This window comes from Dipodomys spectabilis, unplaced genomic scaffold, assembly GCF_019054845.1.
Source record: "Dipodomys spectabilis isolate Male_0828 unplaced genomic scaffold, ASM1905484v1 ptg000132l, whole genome shotgun sequence".
Taxonomy (NCBI): domain Eukaryota; kingdom Metazoa; phylum Chordata; class Mammalia; order Rodentia; family Heteromyidae; genus Dipodomys; species Dipodomys spectabilis.
The window spans coordinates 2133914-2147218 of record NW_024870809.1 but is presented as its reverse complement, the minus strand read 5'-3'; the positions used below and the strand labels follow the sequence as shown (position 1 = coordinate 2147218).

General features: G+C 40.4%; 1 protein-coding gene across 1 annotated transcript in view; it reads right to left on the bottom strand.

Annotated features, from left to right (window-relative positions):
* Positions 1–13305, bottom strand: part of Trpc5 (transient receptor potential cation channel subfamily C member 5) — a 128026-nt gene that overhangs the window by 89390 nt on the left and 25331 nt on the right. Inside the window, exon 2 of the mRNA XM_042690073.1 lies at positions 4885–5406. Coding sequence (XP_042546007.1) covers positions 4885–5406 — 522 coding nt within the window. The remainder of the gene's footprint in view (positions 1–4884; positions 5407–13305) is intronic.

The window sequence follows — 13305 nt, the reverse complement described above, 5'->3', positions numbered from 1 at the left end:
GAAAGTCCATGAGACTCATCTCCAATTAACTATCTAAAAACTAGTAGTGGAGCTGTGGCTCAAAGTAGTAGAGTGCTAGCCTTGAACACAAAAAGCTCAGGGACAGCACCCAAACTCTGAGTTCAAGTCCCAGGACTGAAAAAAAATTGACTTTGAAGCTGGGAGTCAGTCATAATTCATGCTCCCAAGCACAACTTGGAATGGGTTCTGACTGCAATGATCCAGTCTACTATAAGCAAAAATTTTCATTGATTTGACTCATGATGATCAGTGAGTAACATGAAGTTGAAAATTTGTGGGTTGCATAAGTGCAATACTTTTGTATTGCTTTTGTTTTTACTATTGAATATCATAATTTTGAATAGATAACAGGTGCCACTTTGCCAGTCTTACAAAAACAGTGAGTTCTTTGGACAGCAATCTGGAAGTTCCTTAAAAAACTAAACATGGGTCTTCCTACAATCCAGCCATACCAGTCCTGGGCATCTACCCAGAACATCACAAGCCAGGATATCATAAAGACACTTGCACATCCATGTTCATTGCTGCACTATTCACAAGGGTCAAGTTATAAAAGCAGCCCAGATGCCCTAAAATAGATGAGTGGACAAAAATGTGATAAGTATACACAATGGAACTTTGCACAGCCATTAGAAAGAATAATAGTATGTCATTTGCAAGGAAATGCATGGACCTAGGACAAATCGTGTTAGGTGAGGTAAGCCTAATTCAGAGAGAAGTGGCACATAATTCCTCTCATATGTGGAAGCTAGATCTAAAATACAGGATAAATTGCATAGCACTCTAAGCATTCACACACAGTAAGACCAAAGGAAGACACTCTTAGGTAAGGCATGGAGAGGTGCCATGCCTCTGTGCTTCTGACCATATACAATAATATTTATTGAAATTAACTCCAGAAAATGGAAACAAGGGATTTTTTCTTTTCTTTTTTGTTTATTTTTCTGTCTTTGAGGAAGGAACAAAAATGGAGGGACACAGGGTGAACAAATGCATCAGTGATAGTAGAAACCATGTTGAAAATGAACTATACAACTTGTGAGTGGGGACAAGAGGAAAAAACTGGGAGAGAACAAAGGAAAGGGTGACATCTCAAAAGAAATGTACTTACTAGCTGTTTTATGAAACGGTAACTTTTCTGTATATCACCCTTAGAATAACAATTTTTAAAAAATGTGTTCTGCAAAATATGAAATTCTAATTGCATGTCCACACATGAAGGAAAAGTGGATATCTCCAAACTTAGGAGTCTGCAAATGTGAATCCTAGTGGTGATGTTTGCACAGAAGTAATAACCCTAGTTCCACTGAGCTAGAAACATAAAAATAGCTCTGATGGAAAGTTTATATCATGTACATTTTACCAGAGTGAGAAGATGATTCCCAGTCAGGCACTGGGGGCTCACACCTGTAATTGTAGCTACTCAGCAGCTGAGATCTGAAGATCAGGGTTTGAAGCCAGTCCAGCAAGGAAAGTCCGTGACTCTTATCTCCAATTAAACACCAAAAAACCAGAAGTGTCACCCATGAGATTAAGCACCAGAAAAGCCAGAAATGGAGTTATGGCTCAAGTGGTAGAACATTAGTCTTGAGCAAAAATGCTTAGGGTCAGTATCCAGGCCCTGATGTCAAGCCCCAGGATTAGTGCATGCACGTGCGCGCACGCACGCACACACACACACACACTTTCCTCTTCAATGTGCACAGAAAAAAGCCCTAAGAAAACCTCTGATGACAGCAAAAAGAAATACAACTATTTGGTACATTCACATTGGTATTATGCTACTGAGAAATATACCATGTGAGCATTTAACACCATATTTATGATGTTTAATATCAGTAACTAGAGATATTGTGAAATAGGGAATACAAGATAAAGTTTTAGGACAGTGAAAAGACTTAAGAGAAAGAGGAAAAAATAGCAAGGTCAATGAGAGTTTGTGGGCAGATAATTTAGATGTCAATGGTGACTCCTGATGGCCTTTAGAATGAGAAAGTCATGAATAGTTTCCAAATGGAGCAGTCCCTAAAACTGGCAATCAAAGACTAAATAAATGGGAAGAGTCATGTCATAAAAATGTTGGAAGGCAATTGAACAAAGAATTGAAGTACTGTAGTGAAATATTTAGAAGAGAAAATGCTTTGCCAGTTCTCAGGGGAGTGGAAGGAGCCTGTAATTTTCAAGTTTATCTCCTATCCTCTGAGGTGGGGAACACAAAATGTAGTCACAGTCTGCAACATCTGTGTCTTCAAGTATTCTGTTCCCGAGAACTATTCTGTCACTCAAGTAATTTATGTTCTAGAAATGCCTGTGACTTTTTTTTCTCACATTATTACAATTCATTTAAAATGAAAAACAAATGCACTGGAACTGTAATATGCATCATTAATGGAAGTACATAGTAAATCTTTCAAAATGTGGAAAATTCAGTTAGGCTTCATGGTAGTCTAGTCAATAAAATATCGGACACTACACATCAACAGCAGAGCAGTGACAGGGAGATGGTGGGAAGAGGGATGGGCACTGGTTAAATTTATTACTTGCAATACAACCAGATCATCTACCATGGCTTCTCTATGTGGAATGACAAGCAATAACAAGAGTCAATATTCATTGAATGCCTATTGTGTACTCATTGCTGTTGTTATGCATAAGCACATTACTTGTTTTAAATAAGCTTTACCTTTCTCCAGGGTGGTAAATGTTCCTTTTATTTTCCCATTTGTCAGAAGGGAGAAGTGAGGTTAAGTAACTCTAGGCTTATGAAATAACTTAAAGCAAATAAATAGCAAATAGAAGATAAAGACCTTCAGGAGTAAGCCTAGTCACTTATCAACTCTCCCAATATAACCCTTTCAATCTTTATATTGCTCCTTTATTCCTTTGTAATTCCATGTATGTGGGTGGGAGTGGGGATGGGAAGGGGTGGTTTGAACTCAGGGCTCTTGCTCAGCTTGCTTGTTATTTCTTGAGCCACACTTCAAGCCCAGTTTTCAGTTGTTTAATTGGAGATGGAGTCTCAGATTTTTGTGCCTGAGCTGGCCTGGAGCTGATATCCTTCTTATTTCGGCCTTCTAAGTAGAAAGGACTACAGGCATAACTTACAGGTACACAGATTTCTTTATAATTGTCTTAATATCCTGAGAAGTTGCCCTTGGCTCAGATGTGGTGGCTTGCAAACTTGCAGTCCCAGCACTTGGGAACTTGAGAAAAAAGGATCATGAGTTTGAAGCCAGCTTTGGCTAAAGAGCCAGATTCAAAACCAAAACAAAACAAAAATGGTTGCTGCCAGTACCTGTTTTTGTCTTATTTCGAAGGCATGGCATTTTTTTTCATGAGACAAATGATACAATGTAATTTGTCTCAAAGATTGGATCAGTGAAGGGACCACACTGCTATTTGCTCTTTAACTGGTATACCGACACCTCTTGGTTCCCACCTGTTTGAATCTGACTGCCAGTAGCATGGAAGACAGCTGGGAATGGCCATTAAAGCACCCTTTGTGCTGTGCACTGGACACCACGTTTTCTTGTTTATTCCCACAAATCCTTGAGAAGTGGAGAAAGTACTGTCTTCTATATTTTCTAAATGAATAAACAAATGCACTGATGATCAAAGTGACTTTTCTGAGGCCACAAATCTAGTGGGTTGCAATTCCATCCTCAGTTACTCTGGCTCCACAGCCCATGATCTTTCTATAGTCCTGTGCTATTTCCTTGAAGAGTTAAATACAGCTTGCCACAAATCTCCCTAAAATTATTGAGCAAGATGGCATAGAGTAACACTTTCTCAATTATTACTATTATTTTTTGTCAGTTGTGGGGCTTGAACTCTGGGTCTGGGCGCTGTCCCTCAGCTCTTCAGCTCAAGGCGAGCACTCTACTGCTTGAGCCACAGCACCACTTCCGGTCTTCTGGTGGTTTATTGGAGATGAGTCTCACAGACTTTCCTGCCCGGGCTGGCTTTGAACGGTGATCCTCTGATCTCAGCCTCCTGAGTAGCTCGGATTACAGGCGTGGGCCACTGGCACCGGACTACATTTTCTCAATTATTAATCTGGCCTAACTGGAAAGCAAAGCATGTCTTTTGAATCTGCTAGAATTGGATTTGCTCTGAGGGATGAACTATAATAGTCTGGAGGTCACCATAGCTGATGTTGCGTATTCAATGGTTATCACTTACTTAGTGTTCATCATCAGTTGTATGCTCCATGAAAGCAGAACCAGTGTCTGCCTTCTGTATCCCAAGCACTTAAAATAGTGCTCAGTAAGTATGTGTTAAATGAAAGAAGCCTAGAATCCTAGTTACTTAGGAGACTGAGATCTGAGAAGCATGATTCAGAGTCAATTTGGGCAGAAAAAAAAATCCTCAAGATTCTTCAAATAATCAGCTAAAAGCTAGAAGTGGAAGCATGGCTCAAGTGGGTAGAACACTAGCTATGAACAAAGAATCTAATCGGGAGTATGAAGACCTGAGTTCAAGACCCAGAACAGGCAAAGAAATAGGAAAAAGCAGGAGGAGATGGAAGAGGAGGAGGAGGAGGAAGAGGAGGGGGAAGAGGGGGAGGAGAAGGAGGGGGAAAGGAGAAAGGTGGAGGAAGACAGGAGGAGTAGGTGGAGGAGAAAAAGAGGATGAGGACAAGAAGGGGGAAGAGAAGGAATGCCATCCTTTTGAAGAGTCATGTGGCTACATAAAGGGTATATACAGAGACTGCTGTGTCATAGATGAATGAAAATGTCTGCGAGGCCTGTCCAACCATTCATTTGTTAGAAGTCTAAGTGGTAGGAAAATGCTGACTCTGGCTTTGCTGCTGGACTCTGGAGACCTCACACTTCCCTGAAAGCAGAGATTGTCTCAGCTTACCTCTTTCTGGTGGTATTTGATTGCCACCTTCAGCTTGGCCAGGTCATGGTATTTCTGAGGGTCAAGCTCTTCACTGTGGTCATCTCGATGATTGAGGATGATCTCCAGTTCCCGAGAACTTCGAGCTTGGTCCAACAGATCTTTAGCAAAAAGCTTGCATTGCTGGGAGAGCTCCTCATATTCAGCCTTGAACTCATTCTCCACCTTGCTGAGCTCTTTGAGCTCCCAGCCTAGACGGAAAGCGGTTAGAATGGGGTCCTCACTTGATAAGGCAATAAGTGAGGGGCTTGCCAGAGCCTTGTAAATGTTCAGTCTGGAGCGGGAGTGACGCAGGCTGTCCACTTCGGAACTGGACACACACTCCACACAGTTGCAGCGGATCTGGTGGGGCCGTGGAATAGTGACCCGTTTTTGGACAAGCAATTTGATAATTTCATAGTTGTTGGTATGGGCGGCCAGCATGATGGGAGTGATGTCCGGTGTGAATTCTGAGAATTGAGTGTCCATCATCAGAGTGGGGACCTGTATACAAGAAAGCAAGGAAAAGCAAGACTAAACTAAGGAGAGAGAAGGAATATAGGGCCTATAAAATGGCAAATAAGGAATTTTAGTCTCCATTCTTTTGACACTTCTCCTTAGCAGAATAGCTAATGTTTGTGGAATGTCTACTGTGTTTCAGACATTGTCCTAGGTACTTACCTTGTATTAACTCCTTTAATACCTACAACACTGGGGGGGGAGGGTAAATATTCTGCTCATACAAAGGAACTGAGGTACAGAGAGGTTGAAAGACATACCAAAGATTACAAAGCTTTAGTAGGAGAGCCAAATTTAAAACCAAAGTATTATAAATGCTGAGCCTGACTCTTACAATTGTGTTACTGTTACATGCCCAGTTCTGGCTGAGACAGAATAGGAGAAACAGAAATAAAGGCTACTGTTCTGACCTTCTGGAGTTATATATATCAAACCTATATAAAGTTAATAACAGCACATTACTATGTTCAGTTCCAAATGAGCCATAGAGACTGCCAGAATAGTCCTTTGAAAGGCTATTGACAACTAATCATCTTAAATACAGTTCAAATCATCAAGCACTGGAAATGGGAAAGAAGACTCTCAAATGGTTCCAATGATGTGTGCATAGGAGACCTTAGGGAGCCAAAGACCAAGGCCAGATGTAGCTTATATAACTTCCTCTGGGTACTAAGAAGGTAGAGAACATTTGCTATGGTTATGAAGTGCTATGGACCTGAGGACTTTTAGGTTTGCAGCAGGGTTAGTTACTAATAGCAAAAAAGACCTTTGACAAAATTGCTGCTTGTGTTTGGAGTAAACGGAAGTTAGGAGTGAAGGGTACAGAATTTTTTAGTTGGGTGCACCTCTGGGATAGTATGTTGAACTTGACCAATGAATTAAAAATATCTTCCAACTTTAAGATGTGTTTTTGGAACCTAGACTGTTATCTATCCAACAGAGGAACTAATGCAGCTCACCAGATTTAAACAGAATCCAAAAGTGATAGCATCTTGTATATACACTTATCTAATTGGGGAGGGGAAGGGAAAAAAAACCCAAAATGCTTAAATAAAGATACAGGTCGACCCATTGTAACAATGAGATATACAAAACACTATGTTGAAAATGAACTTTACAACTTTGGTGGGGGAGGGGAGGGTAGTTGTGGAGGTGGGAGGGAAGGGATGGTAGAGGGAAAACAAAGGAGGAGGCAACAATGCTCAATAGGAAATGTACTTATTACCTTGGTCATGTAACTGTAACCCCTCTGTACAGCATTTTTACAATAAAAAACATATATAAAAGTGATAGGATCTAGAGCTAGAGAATGGGGAATACTAGAAGAGTCAAAGGAAACTTTATATAGGGTAAAACTGACTATTCAAAATGTGGATAGGATTCCAGAAGATAGAGAAATAATATTATTACACTTAAGGAATAAAAGAGTTCCAAATACTCATTTTAAGTGGGGTGAACAAACAGAATCATGGGAAAAATCACACAAAATAGGCAAATATTGTTTTAATCAACAGTTTCCCCCCCCCCCCCCATTTCTTAAAATGGCTTTAAAAAAGCCAGGTTCAGGTGGCTCACACCTGTAATCCTAGCTACTCAGGAAGTTGAGATCTGAGAATTGTAGTTTAAAGCCAGCTAGGGAAGGAAAATTTGTGAGACTCTTATCTCTAACAATAAAAAAAAGACAGAAGTGGAGCTGTGGATCAAATGGTAGTGTGCTACCCTTGAACAAAAAGCTCAGGGACAGTGCTTAGGCCCTGAGTTTAAGCTCCAGTCCTAGCACCAAAAATTAATTAATGAAAAATAAATATATAAAATCAGAAGGAAAAGAAAAATAAGAACAAACAATTATTGGAAACCCTAAAAAAGGATGAGTTACTGTTGTATTCATTCTTTTTTTGTGATAGTAGAGTTTGAACTCAAGGCCTCATGAGTTTGATGCTTGCTTGCTCACAGCTGATTCTCTACTATTTGAACCATACCTCTAGCCCAGATTTTGCAGATTAGTTGGAGGTAGAGTATTTTGTACTTTTCTGCCTGGGCTGGCATTGAAACTCAATCCATTAGATCTCAGCCTTCTGGGTGGCTAAGGTTATAAATGTGAGTTCCTGGTGCCCAATGTATTGTTAATCATTTTTGCCTCCCCCCTAACATGCATGAGGGATTCCTAAACAGAAAAGTGGCTAGAAATCAGGGACTGGGATAGAGGTGGAGGAGGAGTTTTCTTCCTTCACTGAGTGGTTGCACCAGTCTTTGAATAGTTGAAACTTGGCTGCACATTGGTCATCAATTGCTAGGATGGAGGAGTGAATAAACATTGTTAAACATTTAGAGGGTGCAGCTCCAAACAAAACAGCGGGAAGTCAGAGGAAGTGAGCAAGTTGGCTCATAAAGTAAATTGGACTCAGGAAAGAGTAATCTCCGAAATTAGCACAAGCCTACAGGCTAAGGAAGAAGTAGGTCTGAGTGGGCCTGGAAATGAATATAAACACAATCCACATAAAACCCAGAGTTGGGAGAGATGGTAAGTGAGCAATTTGTCACAGTTTGCCCAGGAAGAATATAAAAAAGCTCGCATCTGAAATTGTTGTCCTTTCTTTGAATAGGAGTATTCTTCATTCTCTGTCACCATCTAAAGGAGTTGGAAGAGCTGGAGAAGAGTACCCTGTAGTATTGACTTCCTTGGGTTAGGATGGTGGGATTATCTACTTGGCTGCAGCTTATCTTGTCTTCTCTCCCCTTCCTTGCTCTACTTTTTCTTTTTCCTTTCTTTTCTTTGATGACTGTCCAAGACACACAGAGGTACCTATGAATACTGCTTAGCTGCTCTGGTGTCATGAGGATCACAGATAAATATGTTTAATATTGAAATGTTTTCCTGGGAACTGATTCCATTGTCCAACAAGGGGTATTGTGAGTCTCCATTTGGCTGTCTGAGTACTTCATAGCAAAAAAGAAATATTTTATAATACATTTATTTACTTTTTGCTGGTAGTAAGTACTAGGATTTGAACTCAGGGTCTTGTTCTCATTCTGCTTCCTTTTTTACCTGACACTCTACCACTTGAGCTATGTGTCCAGCCCAGCCTTTCATTGTTTTTTTTTTTTTTTTTTGGGTTATTTTGGGGATAGACTTTCATGGACTTCCCTGTTCAGGCTGGCTTTGAACTCAGCCTCCTGAGTAGCTAGGATTATAGGCATTAGCCACCATCACCCAGCTCAAAACAGAAAAAAATCTTTTAGAGAGAAAACTTGACATTAAGTGATAAACCAGGTCCTCCCATTCCCATTGTCTTTTCTTTTTTTAAGTAAATTTTTTATTGTGAAAATACCATACAGGGCTGGGAAGGTGGCTTAGTGGTAGAGCGCTTGCCTTGAATGCCTGAGGCCCTGGGTTCGATTCCTCAGTACCACATAAGTAAAAAGAAAAAAGCTGGAAGTGGGCGCTGTGGCTCAAGTGGTAGAGTGCTAGCCTTGAGCTGAAGAGCTGAGGGACAGCGCCCAGGTCCAGAGTTCAGGTCCACGATTGGACCCCCCCCCCCAAAAAAAAGAAAATACCATACAGAGGGGTTACAATGACATGGGCAAGGTAATGAGTACATTTCTTATCAAGCATTGTTGTCTCCTTCTTTGTTTTTTCCCTACTATCCCTTCCCTACCATCTCCACAACTACACTCCGCCCATTGTCTTTTCTTCAGTAGACAGTGCCATTTTTACCACACTCACTCTTCTCTTGGTAGATTCTTGTGGGAGATGGTTTTGACCCATTCCTTTGCCAGCCAAGGGTCATTGTAAATTCTAGCCTATTCAATAGCTCCTACTTTTAATTTTGAGCCCATCATTTACTGCTTTTTCAAATATTGTGGGTACTAGGCTATATCCAAGACAGCCCTCTTATGCCACATTTTATTGTCATCTAATTATTTAACCCATATATTTCTTGCTTCCCCAATAATGCACAAAAAGAAATCATTTCAACATTTTGTTTGTTAAGGACTTGCTTTAGAGTCTAAAATTTGATGTATTTTTGGAAAAATCTACTCACCCCAGAATTCCCTAGTTTGTGCAAACAGGGGCAGCAAACATCCAAACCTAGCAGTGCCCCCAGGTGTGTTGGGAGAGTGGAGGAAGCAAATCTACCATTGAGATCTGCACTGAAAAATGGGGAAAGACCTAAGGGAACAGAACGCTTTGCTTGCTTGTGTCAATTATTTGAGGCCCCACCAAGTAACACAGCATTTTGTGGAAGGAAAAAATCTGAGAAAATTGAGAAATTTCCATGAACCTAGGCTCCCAACTCTCAGTCTAACCAAGAATACATATGGCAATCAGTCTGTCAGCCAAGGTTCTGCGCTTCTCTGCCTCCACAGTAATCCATACATGATGGGGCTTGCTTATTGCTACAGCAGCTAAGGTCACTGACTACAAATCTCTTCAGTGTGTGAGATCCCCACTGCTTTAAAGTTTTTTAGTGGGTCCATATCTGCGCCTTCTGTTCTCATGATTGCTGTCTTTCACTTGCTCATTGTAACAAGGTATCTCCTGGTTCCCTGAACTCTACTGTTCCTTGTTTCCAGGTCCAGAGTGTATCTCAGTCTTAAACAATAGGCTCTCTGACAAAAAATACTTGGCTGTAGCATGGAGCTATTAGGGAGTGATGAAAGGCATTTGTTTCCCAATGCTAGCCTACCACACTGGAGGCATGACATCACACTACCACCCCTACTGGATTTAAAGAGTACAATAAAGGTACATTTCTCCAGCCCATTGTCACTAGAGCTGCCTGACTTACCTTGTGCTTGTGGTTTTGGTTTTACCTCCTCACTGGTGGCCTACAGTTGGAACTATGGACTGTTGGCTATTTTTTCTGTTTTTTTTTTCCCCCCACTGTAGTTTTCCATGCTTTATAATTGTCTTGTTACTTTTTTCCTGACTCCCAGTTGTCTTCTCTTTCTCTCCCTGAAATACAGTTTTTCCTTGTTCCAATTATAATCAGTCACAGTCACAAGGCTAATATTTTACTCCAGTTTCTTTCTTTCTCCCATCATCATCCTGTTGCTTTCTCCTTTAAAAGCTGTGCAGGGACCATGGACTATCATAAGGATAGCATTGTAAAGAAAGAATAAGATTATGTAATGAGGGTCCAAGGTTTCTGCTCATAATCTAGACTTTAAGAGATAGTCCATACTAGAGGCCAATTAAAGAGTCAAAAACAGAAATGAATTGCAAGTATAGATGTATATGCATAACCATTATGGGTGAATGGGAAGAACTGCTAAACTTTAGGAGCTTCTACAGCTACTCCTCCACCTCCTACAATTATTTGCATTAACAGAGAAGAGGGCTCAGTGTTGTTATTTTCAGGAGAAGTCAGAAATATGAATTTGAGATTAGAATGTTTAAATTTGAAATGTTGGCTCAATTAAAAATATTAACAGTGTTCGGGCCAGACACACACATATGTATATATACATTTGTGTGTGTGTGTGTGTGTGTGTGTGTGTGTGTGTGTGTGTGTGTGTGTATAAAATTTGGCTTGAGTAAACCAGTTTATGACAATTGTGTTAGACATAAATTGTGAGACTAAGGAGGGGTAGGTGAAGAAATTGAACATTTAGATAGACAAGATGATCAAAGAACTTGTATGCCATTAAGGAACTTTGATGTTATCTGTTGGCCACAGGAAGTGACAAGTTTTTTAATTCAGGAAAATAGCATAGCTTAATAAATGTTTTACAAAACTAGTTTGGACAAAGTATGGGACACCAGCAGTGTTTGTAAATTTTTAACAATTAACTTGCCTCTGGAGGAAAATGAAAGATCCTCATTTGTAGTGCTTTCTGATTTCTATGGTATAAAGATTTCCGTGGGACAATTTCAAGCTACTGAAGTGCTGTGGAGCACAGAGTTGGAGAGAGTAGCAGACCACCACCCCTCACTAGGTGGTATTAGCCACATGCGGCAGACATGAATTTCAGGATGTTAAAACTAGTTACAAGATCTAAATAGTCTGAGTGAAGGAATTGTTAAGAACTTAAAACTAGACATCACTTCTAGAGACAAACAGGAAAGAATGGATTTAAAATTTGCACTGGGTGCATTAGGTTAAGGAGAGAAAAAAAAGCAAGGATGTTGGGTTTCTGTATTGAATGCCTGGTTTAATGGTTCTGTTAATTACTGTAATAGTGAAGAGAGAATGGCAAGTTTGGAATTTTAAAAAGTTCATTTGGGGACATATTTAGTTTAAAGTCTTTATTGAAATTGCAACAAAAATTGTATCATTCAAGCCTGAATATTGCAAGAGAGGTCAGGACTGAAACTATAAATATGTGAATCTTTAATCAATAGTAGTAGTTGAAATCAAAGAATGGAAGTGGTCAACTTCAGTCTACTCGTAGATGAACTTATCTAGTCCAAAGACTGGTCTATTTCACTTTCTAGAACAATTGAAGTGTGATAGTTAATGTTGATAGTCAACTTGGTTGGATTAAAAATTGCCTAGTTGAGAGGCATAGGTGGCTCATGCCTATAATCCTAGCTATTCAGGAGGCTGAGATCTGAGAATTGAGGTTCAAAGCCAGCCTGGGCAGGAATACCTGTAAGACACTTATTTGCAATTAACCAGCAAAAAGGACAAAAGTATACCTGTGGCTCAAATGGTAGAGAACTAGCCTTGAGCAAAAAAGTTCAGGGACAATGCCCAGGCCCCCAGCTCAAGCCACAGGACCAGCACAAAAGACAAGAAGAGAAAAGAAAAAAAGAAGGAAAGAAGGAAAAAAGGAAGGAAAGTAGGGAGGGGAGGGAGGGAGGGAGGAAGGGAGGAAGAGAGGGAGGGAGGAAGGAAGTAATGAGAGAAAAGAGAAAGAGAAAGAAATTCCTAGATTAGTGAAGTACATCTCACATTAGTGTGATGGTGAGGATATTCCCAAGACCATTTGATCAAGAAAATTATGATTGACATTAACAGATTAATTTCTGGGTGCATTTATAATATGATGACATTATGGAGCAGAGGTAAAAAGTAGAAGGGAGTGTCCAGTTAGCAAAAGTAGATCCCTAGAGGCCTGGCATCTAGCTGTATTGCTTTGTGTCTACTTTCTGGCTTTGATGATCTGAACAGTTCTGTTCCACTATGTCCTCCCCGTTTTGATGAAGTGAGACCTGTGAAACTGTGATCCAAAATAAATCTTTTCCCACTTAAGTTGTGTATTTTAGGTATTTTGTCACAGGGTTTCAAAAGTGACTAACACAGATAGGAATAGGGGAGGGCTGACCTTACTCTGGAAGAAGGACCACTTATCCTTATCCAGGAGCCTGCAGGTAAAAAGCAAATTGAGTGGTGCTGTGGTAAGTATGCAGTTGGAGAGGGCTGGAAGTTGAAGTACTTCCTATCTAAAAATACTTTCTCATTGAAGTACAAGGTGAGGTGAGATGCTATGAGTGAAGGAGGGTGCATGGAGAAAGCTGAATGTATATGTGGAGGATTTTCTTAGGGGAAAGCTAGCAAGCAAACCAAGGGAAATAGAAAGTATTTTCAGGCACTGGTGGCTTTTGCCCGTAATCCTAGTTGCTCAGGAGGCCAAGATCTGAGGATCACAGTTCAAACCCAGCCTGGGAAGACTTTTTTTTGCCAGCCTGGGAAGATGTTTTTTTTTTTTTTTTCCAGTTCTGGGGCTTGAACTCAGGGCCTGGGTGCTATCCCTGAGCCTCTTTGTCCTCAAGGCTAGTGCTCTACCACTGTAGCCATAGCGCCACTTCTAGCTTTTTTGCATAGTTTATTGGAGATAAGAGTCTTACAGGCACTTTTCTGTCTGGTCTGGCTTTGAACCACAATCTTCAGATCTCAGCCTCGTGAGCAGCTAGGATTATAGGTGTGAGCCACTGGT